This window comes from Camponotus vicinus, unplaced genomic scaffold (genome assembly GCF_025532165.1).
Source record: "Camponotus vicinus isolate PSW18456_S1 unplaced genomic scaffold, iyCamVici1.0 SCAF_3, whole genome shotgun sequence".
Lineage (NCBI taxonomy): Eukaryota > Metazoa > Arthropoda > Insecta > Hymenoptera > Formicidae > Camponotus > Camponotus vicinus.
The window spans coordinates 24,842,829-24,863,935 of NW_028141967.1; the positions used below are offsets into that span (position 1 = coordinate 24,842,829).

The window sequence follows — 21,107 nt, forward strand, 5'->3', positions numbered from 1 at the left end:
CTATGTGTAATATAATAATATCACTATATATATATATATATATGAAGGATAGTAGAGAGAAAAAAATGTATATATATGCATACGTACAGGATACGTATTATATAGGATAGTATATTTTGTACAAGTGTTTGCTATGCAAGCATTTATATAAGTAAAGGCATATGTCAAATATATTAAAAAAGAGATAGAAATAAAATCCGCTAATAAAAAAGGAAAAAAAGATGAAAAAGAAAAGGAAACAGATCTCAGGCTATATCTCTGTGCATTAAGCGACCTCTCTCTATATATCGTTTGCATTTTTTGGATAATAGGTTTCCGAATCACCCGGAACAAGTAAACTGTGACCTCTGTGTAAATAGATAACGAATCATCCTCTATCATTCTCTGAAGTGTATATTACGGAGTGAGCGAGGGTCGAATTATATAGGAACCTTAGATGGAATTTCTCATATTCATCCGTGATCTAGCAATACAAGGTCTCTACGCTGCACAGAATTGTATCAAACAGCCGCGCTACTTATTACACCGAATTTTTTATAAAATATAAAAATTTGTCGTTGTACTTCTGTTCGCGTAATGTATATACGCTATATTATATAATAGAGCGGATTCGATCTAACAACGTAATCGCGGCACGCAATCTTCAAGTCTTATATTATTAGAGAGATGCGATCGTCCTTTGTCCTATCAGATCGACGCGAAACGTATTCTGCAAATTGCTACACGATCTATTGCTTATGCGTATACAACACAGGAAACATCGTAAATTATAAGAATAAAGCCTAAGCAAAAGTAATTGCCATAACTGTTGTAGAAGAAGGTACGAGAGTTGTATTGTATCGCATGGGCCCGCCAAAGCGAATTGTGATTTACGCCTTTCGATGTCGAATATGTCTCTTAATGTGTGTGTGTGTGTGTGTGTGTGTGTGTGTGTATGATGCGAAACACAAATTGGCTTTATAATCTATTCCTGTCGTTTCTGTAGCTTGAAAACGACAGGTACATCGCGTGATGCGACCCAGTTGATCCGGTCTTTCACGTGCACGGGACTTTACCTTCAATTTTTCTTCCGTTGCTTCCTAAGTTGCGACACATTGTCCCGAGATAGAATAGACAGAAGAAGAGAGCGGTGCGTGTGTGCTGCTCCACAGCTTGAAGCGTTTGTTGCGCATGTATAATAGAATCGGCGGCGAACGATCGGCGGGAATAATCGGAATGAGAAGTGAGATTCGTAAATGTCAGTAGACTTGCGCGACGCGTTGAACAACGTAGTCTGGTTCAGTTGCTGAGGTGGCTCGAGGGTGGCAGCGATCCCAACGGCCCTGTGTGCTGGTTGTAATTGATTTGCGATTGTTCTCGATATTGCATGGGATTGCCGGCGGAAGAGCCGATTGAACCTATACCCTCCTGCACTTGCTGTTGTTGCTGTTGCTGTTGCTGTTGCTGCTGTTGCTGTTGCTGCTGCTGCTGGCCGCTGTTTAACGCCAATCGTTGCATCTGGCGTATGACCGTGGCCGCGTGATACGCTTGCTGCAACCATGACATAAAAAAAAGACATTCCTATGATGATCAAAAAGACGCGGACGATTAATCATGCGCGCTGATGAATTGGCGATACCAACCTTCCACCTCGATTTGGCAAAATTCTTTTTAAGTTGTTCCGATACAGTACCATGGATGTTCTTATTGCTAGCAGCGTTGCCAGAAATCCTGAAAATATCAAAGTCATGTAATTATGTAATTATATTATGTATTACATTAAATCACATTTTCCTTATTTGTGCAATTTTAAATTGCTGAAATATATATTAAAATTTCTTTGAATACATTTGTCATTGTACATTTGCGAAATAATGATAACTCGACCATTAGAGATATTTAAAAAATTCAAATACGATATATACAAATATGAATCCTTTCAATAATTTTCAACGTATCAATAAAAATATAAAGATTTTCCCTTACCAAGGATGTGCAAGGGCTTGTCTGCAGCTATAACGCTCATTGACATTGACGCACATCAGTTTTCGGATGAAATCCTTCGCGGAATCACTGATGTCGTCCCAGTATGGTGAATCGAATTCAAATTCACCTACAACAATCTAGTTAGCTTTTTGCTATAAAAAGTATACAATTTATTTATAATTATATCAACACCCTCGCATACCTTGATTTATTTATCGATATTCGCAAAAAATAATATTCTAAACTAAACGAATGCGCATTCTTAACGTTCAAAAATGTAAAAAGTTTCAAAATGCAGTCATGTGCTGTATAACTTTTCACCTCGTTAGTTTATTTAGATTGCGAAACGTGCACCCGGTACGGAATATCTAGGAAATATAATTTTGAAAAACATGCAGAATTAATTATAGTACTGTATGTGTGTGTTATCGATAAAAATAAAGCAGTTAGTAGTCTCTGTTCTCTTAGAGAGAGTTTATTCCATTACCTTTCAGAATTTGCGCGAATAGATTGGCATCATTCTCGTCGTAGAACGGAGGGTAACCGCACAAAAGAATATACGAGATGACACCTATACTCCAAACATCCACGGCCTTGCCGTACGGTTTCTGCGCGAGAACCTCGGGTGCTGCGGATCATCGGAATAGCGTTTGATCATCGATGCTTGAAATTCGTCTCTCTTGTTTTTCTTTTCTGTTTACCGTTGCTAATAACTCACCGACGTATCCCGGTGTACCGCATGCGGTCGCCATAATCCCGGAATCTTCCATCTTCGATAGGCCAAAGTCGCTGATCATGATCTTACTGTCCTCGTCCGGGCTATAATATAGAAGATTCTCGGGTTTGAGATCTCTGTGAACGACACCCTGTTCGTGCATGTAATCGACCGCCTCGAGCACCTGTCTTATTAAGCCGGACGCATCTTTCTCCGTGTACGAACCCTTCTCCACGATTCTGTCGAAGAGCTCTCCACCGGTGACCCTACAATAAAATTTGCAAATTTCCTTATTTTCAAAATCTTTCGAAGATTGAATCTAATCTCCGACACTATCGTGTTGTGAAGAATAATACAAGTGCGCGTTACTTACAGCTCCATAACTAGATAGACCTTATGCTTGTCCTCGAACGTCTCCAACAATTGAACGATATTGGGATGAGTTAACCTGCGAACAACATCTTACGTTTCATTCTTCCTCTAATTTAAAGCATTGCATAAAATGAAAATTGATTTAATGATTTTCTTTTCATATGTCATGTGTTACTTAATTGTATTATTAATCTTCATTGTCCGATTGTATAAACAGACCTTGCTATACATTATTTACTTTTTACACACGCTTCTCTCTCGAAGAGATAAGAACAAGTTTACAAAGTTAATTAGAGAACAAACACTTATTTTACAAGAGCCGATGCTTGAAAATTAATGATAAGGATCCAGAGATTTAATAATAAGAATCGCAATCGTTTAATCATTCCGGAAATGTCAAGCGAAAAAGAAAAGCTAATATATCTCTGACAAAAATATTATCAAACATCATACTCTCATTGAAGAAAGATGCTGGTTTTTTTCCAAGATACAAATATATAAAATTGTATACAAGTTGCTTTTTTCTTATAAAAAAACGTGTGATATATATGTGTAATTTTCTAATCTATTTTAATGTGATCATTATTTTTTAATTCAAAACTCTAACTGAAATCTAATCTTTTACTTATAATTAATCTTCTCTTAAGCTCGAAAAATAATAGAATCAGCAATAAAATGACAAATAATAACATTAAACAGCGATGCAAAGTATTAGCTGAATGTTATAATCGTAACTACATAAGATATTAATAAAAAAACATGCTTCAATATTTAGCTAAAGTTATATTGTAGATTTGGCACACACATAGATTATTATAATATTAATTAGACAATCACACATCTACGTAGAAAGAAATAATTGTTTACAAAAATATTGCTTAATAGCGGCAAAGCAATATCTACGAAATATGTACAAGAATCCGAAAAAGATATAAAAAAAATTGTCTATTAACTATTACAATATACTACATCGACTATAAAATAGTATCTGTTGTAGCATTTATTAAATGTAAAATATCTCTCTTCTAACCTTCGCCCAACTTGACTTATTTTACATTATTTTCTCGTCAAGAATACACTTTCTTCGTTATATCTCTTGTACATATTTCATGTTACACTACCTTGTGAAAAAATGTGTTCGTCAAACAACTAGCTCCCGATAAAAGCAACGTCTTTTATAAGGTAATCGATCAAATTTTTATTGCATTTCAAACCACTAAGAAGGCTAAAACATCATCGAGTGATCGTATGAGTCAACACGTGGATATGTGCCAGTTTTTTTCTTTTCACGAATAGAATATATGAGCGTAAAGTATTCATGTGTTATTATGTAAGAAGCTTTTTCTTCCATCACGGCATTTTATCTATCGTGATCTAGGTATAGCGAGTTACTACTTGTGACTTTTTTACTCGATTTTAGTAATATTATATTTGTGTGTGCAAACATTAAGCATCTTTATAAATTACAATATCACTTACGATAGATGTACAATCTAGTAGTAAGATAACAATAAGGCGTAGCAATGTATAGCATTTTTTATAGCACTACTAGAATAACATTTACATAATCACGGTAAGTTTCCGCGATTAATTTCTCACAATTCTGTACATCAAAACTTGCGAGACAAATTTTAATATGTAATATCTGATTAAAGAAGATGAACATGATGCATTTTTAAGAGAAGCATATAATATTCAGCTCCGATTTTTCTTCTTTCTCCGATAAAATTAAAAAGGTAGTACTTTCTCTATCATTGATTGATAATGAATAAAAAGCCGTATTGAAATAAAAGAGTTAGCAGAAGAAATTAACGATATTTTTAAGTAATAAGAATTGAATAATTTCTCGAAAATAAAAATTGATAAATATATATTTTATAGATATTAAACTCATACATTAAAAATCATAAAACATAAAGCATAGCTTAACATATAAAATAAAATATCTAAATAAATATATCACACTCTTCCTAATTTGTTTTGAGATTATTAATCCGGATGAAGATTATTATATAAATAATTTATATTATTATTATATAAATATTTTATATAAATAACGAAATGCGTGAATCGATATTTACAAAATATATTATGATATGATTATCTGTTTGCTGCAACTATATTTTTGTTTGGTGTGTTATGTTATTTCTTTAAGAAGAAGCGTGTTTGATAAAATAACACAATTTTAAATTCAAATTTAAGAGAGACAACAGCATACATTTCCACATTTTTATGTATTACCAAGTCTTCTTCTAAATATTTTCCGTTGTTTTGTAACTTTGCTATGAAACATATTATAGAATATAGAAACAAAAGATTTTTAAAATTAGAAAGATTTTTAATTAAAACAAATTTTAAATACGTTCTCTTGCGTATGCGTGTGATATTAATGTTCCCTATGAATTATCGGAAATATTAATATCTCGATATCGTTGTCATATTATCGTTTCATTTTGAGTGATTTTAAATACATAGATACTAAATATATAGATACTACGAGATAATTACACAGAGATTGTTATCGCGCAAATCGATGTCCATTGATTAAAATAGTATTATCTAACGACTGTCGTCGAAAATTTATTATCATAAATTTATATCATGTGTTTTTCTGCTAAAAAAAGCTGTCCATTTTATGATGAATTACAAGCTTACGAAAAAATTGCATATACGATAAAAAAACATACTTTTGCACATTCCATATTTTTCGGATAATTTTACAGAAAAAAGAGAAGAATTTGTTGTTACACAAAATACTTTCGGCATCCTAATAAAAACACTTCGATAGAGGGAAAGAGACACACTCTTTAGTAATATTTTTCTTTTTCGTATAAAAGATGATCCGTCGAAGATGGGGTGTGCAAATATATGTATTATATATTGATTTTTTTAACTATACCCACTGTAGTTTCTCGCTTAGCGAAAGGTGTGGCAAGTACCAAGGATACCAAAACTGTGTTGAACGCTACGTAGTGACGAACGTGCACAGATCGTGCATCTTCGTGTATTTATAATTATATATATATATATATGATTTGAATTGTAAAAATGTATGGCATATCGTCGAAAATGATACAGAAGAATAATACTGAGAGCGATACAGGTAGTTGGTGCCCGTGCTCTCTGGAACCCCACACTTACCATCTCTTTTCGCCACTACTATCCGACCTGAGCGATCCGCCACCACTCTGTGGTGTCGCACTTTCACTGAACCTACGAAGTATAATAAAAAATACCATACACAATTACGTAATTATATATATGTAAATATCGAGGGCAGAGCTGATATCGCACTTACTCGCGCGCCCAGTTTGTTCAATTTTTTCTGTTTGTTTTATTCTTTACCACATTGATAAACTCCCAGGGTTTTCCCAGCTTGGTTGTATAAGAACATGGATTTTTATAACAAATCGATATTGCAATATTAATTACAAATAGAGGTGCAATAAAGATTAGAGTTTCGCTCGTCATGAAAGGTAAATCGTGGTAAGCGGATTATGAAAATAGATATATATTCGACACACAAAGAATATGTAATCAATGTTATTGAAATTCCATGTATGCACATGCAATGTTCTTTTTCTGTAAAAAAATTTAGAATACAAAACTCATTGTCAGTTTCACATTTACTTATATATACATTTCATTGAACTTGAGTTTAATTTACATTTACTATTTAAATAAAATATCAATTTTATCGTTATAATATATGAATTATGTATGTTTTGCAGTTTCGTCGTGATGATGAGTAACGTGTGTGCGTATGTGTGTGTGTTTTACCACCTTCTGCAATGTTGATTGATAATTTCGTGATACAACAGAATTCTCAGAAATCTTTTTTTTATAATTTTTTTCTAATTGTTCTTGCGTGACTGAATTTAGTCTTGTTATGTAAATCACAATAACATAGAATAGGATGATGAAAGAGAGAGATAACTCAATGATAAAAACATTGAAAAGTACCATCTCAACACAGATCTATTAGTCGTGTCAGAGAAGACATTGTCAAAAATACATGTATCCATATGATAAAAGATATTATGACTAATGACTTTCGAATATGCGTTATAAAATATGTTTAACAGAGCATCAATAGAGACAATATATAGCTTATATACGAGAGGCACATTATTTGCATACAACATTAAGGATAACAAGAGGACAGACGACAGCCATCAGAGCTTGCTGCAGATGCCACATCACAGCGCTTTTCTTGAAAAAAATTTTCCGAGATAGATTGCGTGTGTGAGCTGGATTATAACACCATATACAATGTATACGTGATCATAATAATACCGTATAAGTGAAAAGCACACAATAAAATTAATAACAGGTCATAGATTAATTTTAATTCATATTCCCAATCGAAAAACTTCTCTCCACGTTATTTTTATATAATAATACTTGCAACGCTACACCAAATGAATTTGCCTGATATATACTAGAGAGCTATGAGGGAGAGGATATGATATTCGAGTAATATAATTTTGACAGATGAAGCGTTTGTTAGATAAAGGGAATCATGCATATAACTATATCGAAATCGAGTCCAACGGTAATAGAACTGGTATACTTAAATCAGCCAATTATATCAGTTTTTGGAATGCCTAAGTATTATAAGGAGCAACTATAAACCAAACAAAGAGTTACATTACTAGTAAAAATTCATCTACTGTATGTCCAGCTCTCGGAATCACTGCTTCCTACCTTCGCAGGACTTTGATTTCGTTCTCTAACGAATCCTCCTTTCCCTTTAGCGCCTTCTTGTCGATTATCTTTACGGCAAACATTTGACCAGGCTTCTCTTTACTCTCCGCTAGTCTCACTTCGGAAAATGCACCCCTAAACAAAGGAAAATAAGAGATATATTTAGACATGGAAAATAAGTTTATCTATAGTTGAAGACTATCGTGTACGTGACGTTTCCTTAAGTGTGTCATTATTCGTGCAATTACGTAAATTATCGTTTTTTTTAATCTATAGATCAATTAATGCAAATTATCACCAGTTACAATTGGTTATAGACCACACTTTGGGTACAATAATGTGCTGCAAGTAATTAACTTATCAATTATCATATGGAATATGATAACAGATGCGTTTTGAAACATATATAGAATGTATTAAAAGAATGTATTAAAAGACATCGTATTAAAAGACATCGTGTTATCCAAGAAACAAGAGGCCTTTTATTCTCCGTAAAATTTACGTTTTATTTTCCAATGTCTCTTGACAAATATATGTCGAAAAAGTGTGAGAGAAGAAGTAGAACAATATATAATTTTAATTTCAAATAACGCTTATAAAACGAGAATTTTTGAGAGAAAAAACTCGCTTATCTCTATAAATTTCCTTATCCTGAATTTTTACAAAGGCATATCATTATATAATCAAAGTCGGAGATTGTAAATGTATTCTTGATTCTCTTGTCATGTAAATATATTCAACGATTCTTGATTCTTCTATCTATTATTTAAGAGGTTCCAATTAAATGGAAACGCGGTTTTATTGAAAAAGAATTCGATTTTATAAACAAGCTGATTTAATTATATCTGTTTACGGAAGTTATAGACATTTTACATTTAGTGCAGGATCGTATTAGATGTGTTTGATGTGTTCTCCGTCACTTAAATATTCATTATATGTATTGCATCGACAATCTGTTACATAAACGACACAATAATTCATTGACAAATAACACTGACACAGCTATTTATAGTTATATATGTCAGGGATTGACGTTCTAAACATTTTTTTCAGAGAAATACGGATAACGCGTACATATAAAATGATTAAGAAATATATCGATGACGATTGAGCGCATTTTTTTCTGAATTTATCTAATCAACAATCGTCAAGTTTAATTCGGATTCCGAAAAGCATCGACGAGAAGGAAGAAATATTAAGTATAATCCGCATATTTAATTTTTAAGTTCCAAACACAAAAGATATAGATCGAATGTTGAAATTGTAAAAATAAAATCATAAAGATGTGCAATGATTACGATGCAAAAAAGATACAAATTTTCATCTCTATTATACTTTTCAAATCTCATAAACTCGCACAATGTGTGTGTGTGTGTGTGTGTAGTAAAAAATAAAATGTTAATTATAATATTTTTCACATGTCCCAGAAAGTCCACTCTAAATTTTAAATTAAAATAACTCATTCGTCGTATGTTACTTATTGACAATCTAAAAATGTTAAATAATTGACACAATACTTTACATTTATTTTTGTTATTATGACTTTAAGTGTAATGTAAAAATAACATACAAATTAATTAAAAATTACATAAAAAAATAGTTACAATAACTTGTATAAAATGTTGAGGACATTAACATAAAATCATAATTATTTTAACTTAAATTATTTGTAATAGAAACATTTGATTTTAGTAAATTTGATTATTTTTGTATGTCAAAGTTCAAGGTTATTTGAAGATTCACTTTAACTTTTCTTAGAATGTTAAATTGACTCTGAGACATGTTGATTGTTTAAAAATTGATTATGTTAAAAATACTCAAAATAATATTCCATTTCTAAGAGACATATACAAAGTGTTAAGTTATGAAGTTGATATAAATGTAACACATAAAAACGTTATAAAAATAATAACATATAGGTTGTATATTAATTTTACATTGAAGTACTAATCAAAACGTGGTGACACAAGAAAATTTTAATATATGGACGCACAATTTTTTACTCTGTGTGTGTGTGTGTGTGTGTGTGTGTGTGTGTGTGTGTGTGTGTGTGTGTGTGTGTGTGTGTGACATTGGAACAGAACTTCCGATTGAAAATACCAATCAAGTTGAGCAATCGCGCAAAGTGTTATTAGAAAGATGCATATACATTATATTTTAATACGATTTTAATGCGCACCAAGTGACGTCGGGAGACATCTTTTATGCGCAAAAAAAAGCGCAGCTTCTTCGCGAAATATCTCGAAAAGCAATTCATCGAGCGAAAGAAAGTTACAAAAAAAAGAAAGCGCGGACACTTTCATTTATGCAATCCACTTAGCATGCGGACGCCTCGTCGTTTTACGCAAACGAAGGAAATTGGAAATTGTACGCTTCGAAGAAGGCCACGGAGAAAAAAAAGTATGCCTATACATCCAAAACATCCAAAAATCATCCGAGATCCGTCCTTTCAATCATTGGTTCTTCCGATTTACTCGAGAATTTCGTCTCATCGAAAATATATCGAAGCCGATCGTTATATAATTTTGCAGTGATTAAACACATCGAATGAAAATCATCTCTCTCAAACGAAAAATCATATTAATTGTAAAACAAGATTCAATTACATTTACTGCCTTTTCGAAGCTTCAATTTGCGAGAGACGTTTTATCTTAAATCGTTCTTTTTTTAACTGAAAAATATATGAAAGAAGAAAGAGGGAGAAACTTCGACTTATATTTTATTCAGAAAAAATCTACTCCGAACTGATCGAGGAAACTACGGTTAAGAGAACGCGCGGTGGTTCGAGGATATTCTATATTCATACGAATTTCGTCGGATTTAGTGCGAATAGAAGATGATCCTGGAGGATCGCGCGAGATGAATATTAATATCGCGTTCCTACAAATGAAAGGAATAACCGATATGAAAGAGAGATATATCGCGCGAGAAAAAGAGCGAGAAGGAGAAAAAATATCACCTCATTTCTAGCGGGTGAATTTTAAATAATTTTAATCTAACCTTCGAAAATATTTGCAATTTTATCGTTTCGCAAACGACATCTCCATCTTTTTCCTCGGGCAATTCGCATCGATGTAAAAAAAAAAAAAATATTCTTCAATTATATCATCCATCTCTAGCGTCATATAAATTTTAATATTCCAACATTCTTCCGCCTTCTCGATCATCGTTACGCAACGTGTAATCATAGGCAATCTCTTATACGCGAATCGAGGAGATGTCACATATGTGACGCGTGGCAGCGAAAGTGTTAAGAGCTAACGCTTAATCGATCTTGTGCACAGAATATACATGTAACGCGCGCACACATTGTTACGCTTATATTTGTTGTTTCATACAATATTGCACATATGTAATATTACAATATTAATGTAACATCGTCGTATCATTATTACATGAGAGCTAACGCAGAGAATAATGTTAATTCGTAATTTTATAAAATAAAAAAAATCATGCACAACTGATCCCCGGGAAGAGCTTATCGTAAAGATGTACATTTCCATGTACATGAAATATGAGAAAATAGCGTTTATCTTTCTCGAAAATGTAAATATTTAGCAATGAAAAGAGTATAACTCTCCATTATTTGCGCATCTGTATTTCCCTTAGGTAAACAGACTCCGTATAAATAATTACGTATTTTCCGGAGCACCGCGCATCGAGGTCTTCATCTGTCATTAACTCTAATCTGCGGCGATAAATGTTTAAGCGGCGATTAAAATCCGGAAATTGGATATCCGTTAAAGCGTTGTATCAAATTAATCGGAAAAGAATCATATTTTATCCACCCGTGACATTTAATCCGTTAAATTCCTTCGGTAATCGCCGAGTATCGGCTCGATAATTAAACGGCTCCGATGATTGAATTTTCGCTAACGTAAAAATATGCAGCTTGACGTTTGTCGCGCGAGAGAGAAACATGTGTGACAGCGTCGCACACAAGTGTTTCCTCAATTTCGCGCCGATAATCACCGATAATCAAGTGAGACGATACACTTACGTGCCCAATAGATCCTTCAGGACGTACTTGTCCTCGACGGAGGGCGACCTGTCGTCCTTCCCGTCCTTCTTGATCTTCTTGTTCGAGTCCTTCTTGCCGAAGAGCGGCATCTTGTCCCCCGAAACTCGCGCGCGCGCGCGTCTATTATATACGACACAACGTATCTGTTACACGCAACGACGTATCTGTCACATAAACGGCAACGCACTCGCGAGGATCCCGTTCCACGGATCGGCGTGCGAATCGCACGAGTTGAAAAAGGTCCGCGGACTCCAAGATTCCACCGATCCCCGAGAGAGGATCGAGACTCGCGTCGACCGATCGTCGTCTTCCGGCGCACTGGGAAGACACCCGACGCGTCAGACGCGCTGGCAGATCGTCATGTTCTCCCGACGACTTCGCAGGAGCGATCGTGAACCCGCGACCTTTCGGATCGCCCGCGATAGCCCGGTCCGCCGCGCTCTTCCCACCGGCCGTTGTCTATATCTCCGTCTCTCTTTCTCCTCGCGGGCCCGCGAATCGTGTCCTCTCGTATCTTGTCTTTCTCTCTTTCTCTCTCGCGTCCCTCGTCTGTTGGCCGACTACTCAGCTACCGCTGTGCCGTAGCTTCTTTCGCTACCGTTCACCACCACCACCATCGCTACCACCACTACTCGCGTAAAGTCAACCAGTGCACGCGTCTTCGTATCGGGCTCAGGGTCGTGGCCTCGTCAGATAGCTCGCGTTCCTTGCCACCGGACGCTTCTTTATCGCGCTGCCGCCACGTCGTCGCTCCTCGTCGCTCCTGGCGATACGCGTTTGCGCCCGTTCCAGCCCCGGGTCATAATGCCAGCAGTGCACCCGTAGCACTGCGACGATCACGGTATAGACATCCGAGCGGACCGGATGAGCGAGAATGACAGCTCGATGACAGCGCGGTGGCAGATGGCACCAAGAGCCGCTGCGGCGTGCGTTCGATAATTCGTCAGAAATTTGTTGTCTCACTTTGTTATCAGGGTCGCCAATCGAGTATTCCTGATCGGAGCATGTTTCTTCGCGCATGCGCGGTGCGATAAAGCTCCTAAAGGCGCAAATTCGTGGGACGCTCGACGCTCATTTTCAGCTGTTGCGTCTGTAATTTGACACATCTCTGGATTCCTACGTTTGTTATTGTTTATATTGACAATCGTGTTGATTGTAATTTTGTTCATTTAGCTCGTCAGCGAATTGCGGTCGAAAAAATGGTTTACAGTAAAGAACATAAGATGGTTTTGCAAAGCATTATGCACGAGGGTGCTTTGCATGAAAATCGTGGAAAGGAGTTAATTTCAAAATTATTTGGTACATAAGCTCGATCACAAATAATACAAGATGCACACGATATTTTATGTACAATTATATGAAATATATTATGCGAAAAATCAAGTCGAACTTTATTAACTGTCGACAATTTTAGGTCACGAAAATACGACGAAAATAATAAACGAGATAAATTTGAAATTACAACCATTATACATGATCATAAAGTGTATGAATTGCGAAGTTACCGGTCAGCTGTATTGGGTTTGGGCAAGTACGGTGCAAGATAAAATTGCTAGGTAATAACTATTTAAATATCTTAAGATTTATATACATGTTTCATATTTAGACTTTGCGTGCTTAACTTGCGGTTAATGTTTACAGCTTTCATCCTGAATTTTCACAGGCTGAATTAGCTCTGTTGCGTAATGTATATTCTGAAATTGTCACTTCAGGCAATGGTTACGTATCGAGTACATGGTGCCTTAATTTATGTTCGACGTTAAATATAAAATTAACCAAAGCTAATGCTGAAGAATTCCTACACGAGATGGTTAATAAGAAATGGTTAGCGTGCAAGGTACTAGATTTTTGCCTCTTGATAATTTGATAATTAATTATTTTTAAGCATTTCTATTATAAAAGAAACATTTTTTCCAGAATGGTAAATACTATATGGGAGTAAGAAGTATAGTTGAACTACTACAATATTTCAAAGACACATATCAAGAGAATCTTCATTCTTGTACTTTATGCAAACAAGTACTTTTTTATGTAAGCTGACTGTGAATATATACATACTGACACAAAATACATACTACTATAACAATAATTAATTTTATCATTCTACAGGGCGAGAAATGTGATCAATGTAATACTACAACGCATGTTCATTGTTTGAAGAATTATGCAATGAATCGCGGTGATTTGGAATGTCCTAATTGTCACTATTCTATATCGCAACACAATCATTCTGGTAATATTTTATCTTTCTTTTTAATTTCATTTTGTGTCTTTAGCCAATAATCATATTTAATATATCGAGTTGCTTTTTTAACATAAACAGTTTACTCATTGTGATATTTTAAAATATATATTGATTTTATTTTTAAAAAGATTCATATTCTCTAGGTAATAGTATCAATTCTGCAATGGATGTTGACGAGATGGATACTGAAATGAATGAAGTGACACAGCCTAGTCAGAGAAGATCAAAGAGAAAAAGATACTAAAGATTAACATGTAAGATATTTAATTCATTATAATAAATTTTACATTTGCATAATCGTTAAAGAATGAAGACTAATTATTTTTTTATTATACAAAAATATGTACATTTAAGTAATAAATATTATAATACAAATTTTTATGTCTACTTATTGTGATTTTCCTCAAACTTTTCTCTCAAATATTTCAGACCAGCCATTATACTATCCTCGTTTATATTTCGTGACACTGTTTCTTTTTGGTTTGTGAGGGTAGATTTGTCACTGGAAGATGAAATCTCACCAGGAAGAGGAATATTCATGTTATTTGACAATTTATGCTGTTCAGGTGTCCCAAGATAACCATACTTATTTGCTGAATAATTATTAGATAGATGAGATAATGGATATGAAACAGTTTGTCTCTGAGAAGGCAATAAATTAGATAAACTTGTAACAGGATTTAACACCGATTCTGTTGTATATTTAGGCAACTCGTTTCCAACGTTACTCTTATTTATTGTACTATTATATTCTACTAAATTGCTTTTATCATTTTGACTATCAACATTTTTTGCAGTGGAAATTATTTCATTGCTAGACTCATTACTATCTTCATAACTCTGCAAATTGATATTAGATTTTTCAATGGGTTCTTGAGATTCACGATTTTCTGTTTTATCAAGCTGTTTATCATCAACTAATTGCTCGTCAATATTTTTAGAATTGTTGTAAAATCCAGCACTTGTAAAATTATTATAAACTGGTCCAAATTCACCAATTCTTTGTTCTCTACATTTATGTACCCATTCTTCTTGTGACATTACATGCCAATGATTCTTTTTACCCAATAGTTCTCCAAAGGCTTTTATTTTATCTTCATCATTATTCTTTTCTTCCTGGTGAGTGATTTCAGTTCCCACGATGTTTGCAGATTTATGGTCAGTTTCCACATTAGAATTTTCATTATCATTTTCAATAGATTTATTATTATCTTTGTTAGCTTCATTATCAGTAGAATTAATTAACTTGTTTTCTAATGCCAATTCCTCTTCTGTAGGTTCTGCTGGCAAGCCTGCTCTGATCCGCTGTCTAATTCTTGCCGCCTTTAATCTATTTTGTTCCATTCTCTCTTTCAATTCCTTAATCTCCTTCATTTTTTTCTGCCTTCTCTCTGTTTCCTTCCTTAAATTTGCTAGATTCTCTTGTTGCTTCACTCTCTCCTCCTCATCTTGAGAAAATGCATAGTAACCAACACCATGCGTTCGCGCTTCGTCAAACAATATATCTTGATAATGTATATCAACCTTATCCGCAAGCTTTTGTGTTTGTTCCTCCCATTTCCTCCTCATAATTTCTATCTCAGGTTCTTTTTCTTGGATAGGATATTGTTCCTTGTTTTCTTCTTCTTCGCCTTCATTGGTGTTTTTCTTCATTATTTCTTGTTTTATTAAGTCATCTTTCTTTTGCATATGCGGTAAGTCTTCCCGCAAACATTTTCTGGTCCTTCCGAAACAATCTTGATACTCGACCCAACCTTCTTCCGGCTCTATCGGATGTTGTTCATTAATCGCTTCATCAACAAATTCTTCAGGTTCATCCAATTTGTTCTTAAAATCGACAAGAAATTTGTCATTATTATTTTTTGATTTCTGTAATCTATCGTACAATCTTGCTTTAGCTTCCAACATCAGTTTTGATTTTTTATGGGCAATAATGTCCTCTGCATCTATCGGTTCTTTAGAATTTTTTTCCACACCCTCCGCAACAATTTTCTTATTCCTTTTCTTATTCAGCTGTGGTTGTACATTGGTGGACTCTGCTTTTAATTTTGCCTCATTTACTTCGGCTTGTTTCCTCAACAGCTCTGCTTTCAAACCAACCAAGGATGAAAAATTGACATTGATTTTCTTGGTCATATTCATTATTGGATTGTCAACTTTAATTAATGTCAGTAAATATAAAAGAGCAGTAATGGAAGTTTTCCTAATAAAGATTTATGTGAAAATATTGACGATTAATATAATCTGTGTTCTTCTTCCTAAAAAATAAAATATACTCTAAATTAATGTTCGGGAAATTATTATTATTTATCAATCTATACACAATAATATACTTACATGTATATATGATTCGATAAAAACTTAAAATGTTTCATTCAAATAATATGAACTGCGAATACATTTGATAACATCCAATGATTGGAATTAAAATATTACTTTAACAAAACTGTTGCAACTCTTTAGAAATGATGTACTATTTTGAGGTTATATTATGTTTAGGAAATTTTGGCCATAGAATATATGTGTATAACAGATAAGTTAACGCATAGAATGTAAGTAGTATAGTGAATTACGTGTAATACACATTGACCAATCAGGATCGACAAAATAAAGATTCCTTTGTCCTGATTGGTCAATCAAATATTACATCACTCGTTAAGTAAATTTTTGAACACAACTCTGATATTGAACATGTAATAAAAAAAAACACTAAAAATTCTTGAGAAAAAAGAAACATGTATAAAGAGATTACAATTCGCAAGTAATCATAGGGAGCTTTCCAGCAAGCGACACAAGTCGACACAAACATCATTCTGTCTTTTTTTAACTCCAATGAATAACGAAGATAGAATGATGTTTGTGTCGACTTGTGTCACTTGCTGGAAAGTTCCCATAGTATAATAATTCAATGAGAAGAAACAAAGTTCAAATTTAAATTTCATAAATATGATTAGATCATTTTTCCATGCATTATTCTACACGTGATACTCCGCGTGAAATAAACATAGGATAGCGACAGCCATCTTGCTTCGGCGCGCGTCTGAACTTTCGAAAGCCACGTGACACGTTTGAAAGTCGCAAAGTCACCGAGTCAACTTGAAATTCTCAGTTGGCGAAAGAAAAGGTTATTTTCGCGATCACCGGATCCGATTCTTAGAATCGAAAAATGAACGTCACGCGTCAACGATCGTGATCATCGCAATTATTCGTGAAAAATTTACTGATTCTCCACGATCGAAAGTTCCCGTGAAAACTGTGATTTAGAACATCGGCGAAGAGAGAAAACTAACATCTTCCGAGAGAAACAAACACAATAAACATTCGAGAGGGGGAAAAAAGAAGGTGTCCTCGTGACCGCGGCAAATCCGGCGACAGTTATTGGCGGTTATCAATCGAAACATCGATTCGCTCGGACTGGAATCTTCCGGATCGTCGCAAGATTGTCCTCGAGGGCGCAGTTGCGCCGTCTGTTATAACGTTTCGGAAAAGGAAGAATTTTCCGAGGAGAGTCAGCGAGGAACAGAATTATTAGTATCGTTACGCGCGCGATTTTCTCGGTGAGTAGGGAAAAAAATCTAGCGCTCTTCGTGACCGTTCGGTCCCCTTCGCTGCTCTCAGCTGTTGCTCGTGGCATCACATCACGCGGAGTAGCGTGCACGCGGTCGCCCGCGATCTATAGCATAGCGGCCAGAGCGAGTAAGCCAAGTAAGTCGGCAAGATACAGATAAAATCGAAATGGCTCCGCGCAAGCAAGCGAAGCAGGCGGCGGCAGAGAGCACCCAGGTTGCCGCTGCCGATGGCAACGTGACGCCGCCGAAGAAGAGGAAGGCCGCCGCGAAATCGACGCCGCCGAAGCAAGCCAAGACGGCGCCACCTCGGCAAGTGAGGCAAGTGAAGGAGCAGGAGGCGGCCACCGTGTTCTCGCCGAAAAATTTGCGTAGCAGGCAAAAGGACGTTGCTCCGAAAAACGATGCGGAGAACAAGTCCAAGAAGATGTTTGTCAACAAACAGAAGGAAGAGGAAAAAATGGTAGAGGACGATAATACGGGTGAGCAGGTCGAAAAAAAGACGCGCGGTGGCGGCAAATCCGCGGTGACGAAAAAGGCGGGAACAAAGACGGCCACGGCGAAGCCGAAGGCCAAGGCGCCGGTCGTCAAGAAGAAGAAAGACCAAGTCAAGAATGGCGCCGGGGATGTCGAAAACGGCACCGTCAACGATGAGAATCCATCGAAGAGGACGACTCGTCGTGGGAAAGCAGCGAATGAAGAGAACGTTGCACCGGCAGCGACGAGGGTACGGGTCATCAAGAGACCGAGAAAGCGCAAGACTGGCGAGACAGAGGCGATCGCGGAGGCTGACGATGAAGAACCGCCGGAGATGAACGACGACGAGATGATCGTGGACAACAAGAAATCTCGCGAAAAGGCGAAGAAGACGGGTATGAAAACTGGCAAACTCTGAGATTTTCTCGATTTTTGCTTTCATTGGTCATAGATAAAAATTTTTTATTACAAAAATAAAAAAACAAAAGATAAAGACAAAAATTAAAAAACAAAAGATAAAATTTTTACTTAAAAAGTACTTCAACTTTAAGAAATTTATTTCAAATTAAAGAATTTGTGCTTGAAAGAGCATCCTAGCCATTATGAATAATAAACATTTGTGTAAACTAACGAGTGACAAAATCTATTTATTGACATCTATTGGGTTTTTATTAACAATAAAGAGTTTTTATTAATCTATTGAGTTAAGTGGCATAAATTTAGAAATTGTTTAAAATTCTAATGCTACATTTATATATCTATTTACTTGGGAGTTTCTGCATCATATAATTTTTTGTTACTTTCAGCCAAGGCAACAGTCAAAAAGGAAAAATCAAAAAAGAATTCCACAAAAACAGAACTTGCATTGTCGGAGAAAGCAGAAATTGAAGAACAAAATGGCCAGAACACAGAAATAGAGGAAAGTAAACCGAAAAATTCAAAAAAAGGAAGCGTAAAGAAAGCTATTTCCAAAGGAAAACGTAATGCTGAAAAAGAAATAAAAGATGTAGAAAAAGAAGAAGGTATTTCAATGAATTTAGCATTGGAATCTGTAGATGAAAATGATACTTCTATAGATAAAAGTAATAATGTTTCACATAATGAAAATAATGAGGCTGAACTTACAATGGAAATGAAAGATGATGAAGTGAATATAAAAGATTCAAGTGCTTTTGAAAGATCAGCAACTTTTGTGCTCTTTGAATAAACAGAGGACTGTTAAAGGAAAAAGATAAAATTAAGGATTTGGAGGGAAATACTAACATATTTTATACCTGATTAAGAATATATATATATAAAAGAAATGATTTTGTGAGATAATCTAATGTTTTAATATATTGTAAAATACTTGTAGCTTTTAAAAATCAAGCCTATTTAGAGTTTTTTTAAGTTCTAAACATTACTGTAACTATTCAATATAAATATCTGATTACAAGTTTCTTTTAATAATGTTTTAACTGGAGAATATTTATTCTTTTGGTGAGAAAAATGGATGTGTATGGGAAGAAAGGTTATATCATTACTTTTACGCATTTAAATATAAAAATGATTAGATCTTAAAATTTCTAATACAACAATGATGCAATGTATTATATAATAATACAGTTGTATCGAATCATGGTTGTATTAAAAATTAAAATGTAGTCATTTATATACTGCAAGTATCTTGTGATAAATATATTGAAATATTATATTATCTCGCATAAACAGCACATTTCTCTTTATGTATATTATTCGTAAAATGTAAAATATATTGATAAGATTTGTAATAGTTGATTCACACACAAAGATGTTATTTGAAAACATTTATAGACAAAACATATATTTTTTTATAAATATTTCATTGAAAATATTTAATATTGAATTATTAACTCTAGCTCTATATATATATCGAATAACATCATGTGTAAAATAATATCTATAAAAAAAGTTTTTCAAAATAACATTTCTATTCATTCTAATTACAAATCCTTATCGACATATTGTATATTTAAGTAATTGATATATGATGCCATAAAAAGATTTGATAGAGTTTGTGCTAAATTTATGATTCTTATCCGAGTAACACATTTATGTGCACTGAAAAATTTTAAGAAATTTTTATATAACATATAAATATTAATAAGTAATTTTATTTATATAATAATAATATAATTAATATATTATATTTAATATTAATATATATATATTATCCATCTATATATTTAATATTAACATATATATACATATATATATAATTAATATTATTATTATAGTAAATATCGCATTGAGTAAAAACTTAAATATTTTGGGTGAATTGTGAATGATATAGAAATGAACAAAACCTTGTAATTTTGCTCGTATAAGAATTAAGCACATTACATATTTTTCTAAAAGGATAACGAGTAATACTTAAACACTGTTTGCATACTCTAGTCCTATAGTTTTATATATTAACAATATTTATATCTTATAAAAAACAATACTGTTAATTTAAACTTTTTAACAAGAAAAATTTGAGTTTGCAATTTCGAGTTTTATAGCAAAAGATATTTGGATATTAATTCTTTGTTTCTTTTTTATTATTATTAGACATTACGATTACTAAAGTGCCATTGTTGATTAATTAGAATATTTGTACCTTTTAGAAAAGACTTTTTCTCTGTACATATTTCGCGTAAATTTCGCTGATCGTCTACGTTTTTTGTGATTAAGTATTACAAACTTTCTGCGTTCAATAATACTGTACACGTATAATATGTATTTTTTACGATCATTAATACGTGCAAAGTACATGTTAATTTAACGTTATATTCAACTTTGTATCCTCAAGTATCCTCATTTTCCTTTCACCTTAAATAAAATGAACTTTTGTTTAATAAAATAAATTTTGTTTCTATATATATAATATTTTTCCTAATATAACTTGTAGTTGGTAATTTTTATCTTATAAATGATAACAAGGTACGTGTTTTAACAAAATTTTTTCTCACTTCTCATTTTTCTCATTTTTATCTTTCCCGCCTTTAAAGACTAATCACGTGATTTGCTGATACCTAA

General features: G+C 33.9%; 4 protein-coding genes across 6 annotated transcripts; 2 read left to right on the top strand and 2 right to left on the bottom strand.

The window, feature by feature from the left end:
* Nucleotides 1–1,146: 1,146 nt before the first annotated feature.
* Camki (Calcium/calmodulin-dependent protein kinase I) lies at nucleotides 1,147–12,684 on the bottom strand. 2 transcript variants are annotated; one of them, XM_083093952.1, is made up of 9 exons: nucleotides 11,760–12,684; nucleotides 7,760–7,894; nucleotides 6,194–6,265; nucleotides 3,054–3,128; nucleotides 2,684–2,946; nucleotides 2,453–2,593; nucleotides 1,966–2,092; nucleotides 1,623–1,710; nucleotides 1,147–1,530 (listed from the first exon to the last, which is right to left on the bottom strand). In XM_083093952.1, the coding sequence occupies exons 1-9, from the start codon at nucleotides 11,867–11,869 to the stop codon at nucleotides 1,279–1,281; spliced, it is 1,263 nt and encodes a 420-aa protein (XP_082950078.1). In that variant the 5' UTR covers nucleotides 11,870–12,684; the 3' UTR covers nucleotides 1,147–1,278. The 2 variants fall into 2 exon arrangements, with proteins under 2 accessions (XP_082950078.1, XP_082950079.1); XM_083093953.1 differs by lacking the exon at nucleotides 6,194–6,265.
* Nucleotides 12,145–14,797, top strand: Nse1 (SMC5-SMC6 complex component Non-SMC element 1). Of its 2 annotated transcripts, none has more exons than XM_083093962.1 (7): nucleotides 12,145–12,868; nucleotides 12,954–13,079; nucleotides 13,195–13,336; nucleotides 13,422–13,617; nucleotides 13,698–13,811; nucleotides 13,890–14,013; nucleotides 14,169–14,797. In XM_083093962.1, exons 1-7 carry the CDS (start codon nucleotides 12,799–12,801, stop codon nucleotides 14,267–14,269), a joined length of 873 nt encoding a protein of 290 aa, XP_082950088.1. In that variant the 5' UTR covers nucleotides 12,145–12,798; the 3' UTR covers nucleotides 14,270–14,797. The 2 variants fall into 2 exon arrangements, with proteins under 2 accessions (XP_082950088.1, XP_082950089.1); XM_083093963.1 differs by having other exon boundaries at nucleotides 12,150–12,872.
* On the bottom strand, nucleotides 13,890–16,549 carry LOC145968466 (uncharacterized). Its single transcript, XM_083093931.1, has 2 exons — nucleotides 16,363–16,549; nucleotides 13,890–16,283 (listed from the first exon to the last, which is right to left on the bottom strand). The coding sequence occupies exon 2, from the start codon at nucleotides 16,165–16,167 to the stop codon at nucleotides 14,410–14,412; it is 1,758 nt and encodes a 585-aa protein (XP_082950057.1). The 5' UTR covers nucleotides 16,168–16,283; nucleotides 16,363–16,549; the 3' UTR covers nucleotides 13,890–14,409.
* A 381-nt stretch (nucleotides 16,550–16,930) lies between these two features.
* Nucleotides 16,931–20,858, top strand: LOC145968473 (uncharacterized). The gene is made up of 2 exons (XM_083093960.1): nucleotides 16,931–18,463; nucleotides 18,875–20,858. The coding sequence occupies exons 1-2, from the start codon at nucleotides 17,761–17,763 to the stop codon at nucleotides 19,273–19,275; spliced, it is 1,104 nt and encodes a 367-aa protein (XP_082950086.1). The 5' UTR covers nucleotides 16,931–17,760; the 3' UTR covers nucleotides 19,276–20,858.
* The last annotated feature ends 249 nt before the right edge of the window (nucleotides 20,859–21,107 follow it).

What these genes read in the sequence shown, in the direction of transcription:
- LOC145968466 (XM_083093931.1), bottom strand. Translation starts at nt 16,167, where the DNA reads ATGAATATGACCAAGAAAATCAATGTCAATTTTTCATCCTTGGTTGGT.
- LOC145968473 (XM_083093960.1), top strand. Translation starts at nt 17,761, where the DNA reads ATGGCTCCGCGCAAGCAAGCGAAGCAGGCGGCGGCAGAGAGCACCCAG. An exon ending in CGAAAAGGCGAAGAAGACGG is followed by an intron (nt 18,464 to 18,874) that starts GTATGAAAACTG and finishes TGTTACTTTCAG; the next exon opens with CCAAGGCAACAGTCAAAAAG.
- Camki (XM_083093952.1), bottom strand. Translation starts at nt 11,869, where the DNA reads ATGCCGCTCTTCGGCAAGAAGGACTCGAACAAGAAGATCAAGAAGGAC. An exon ending in CTGAAGGATCTATTGGGCAC is followed by an intron (nt 7,895 to 11,759) that starts GTAAGTGTATCG and finishes TCCTTTGTTTAG; the next exon opens with GGGTGCATTTTCCGAAGTGA. An exon ending in TTGCCAAATCGAGGTGGAAG is followed by an intron (nt 1,531 to 1,622) that starts GTTGGTATCGCC and finishes TCATGGTTGCAG; the next exon opens with CAAGCGTATCACGCGGCCAC.
- Nse1 (XM_083093962.1), top strand. Translation starts at nt 12,799, where the DNA reads ATGCGCGGTGCGATAAAGCTCCTAAAGGCGCAAATTCGTGGGACGCTC. An exon ending in GTTAATTTCAAAATTATTTG is followed by an intron (nt 13,080 to 13,194) that starts GTACATAAGCTC and finishes CGACAATTTTAG; the next exon opens with GTCACGAAAATACGACGAAA. An exon ending in ATCGCAACACAATCATTCTG is followed by an intron (nt 14,014 to 14,168) that starts GTAATATTTTAT and finishes CATATTCTCTAG; the next exon opens with GTAATAGTATCAATTCTGCA.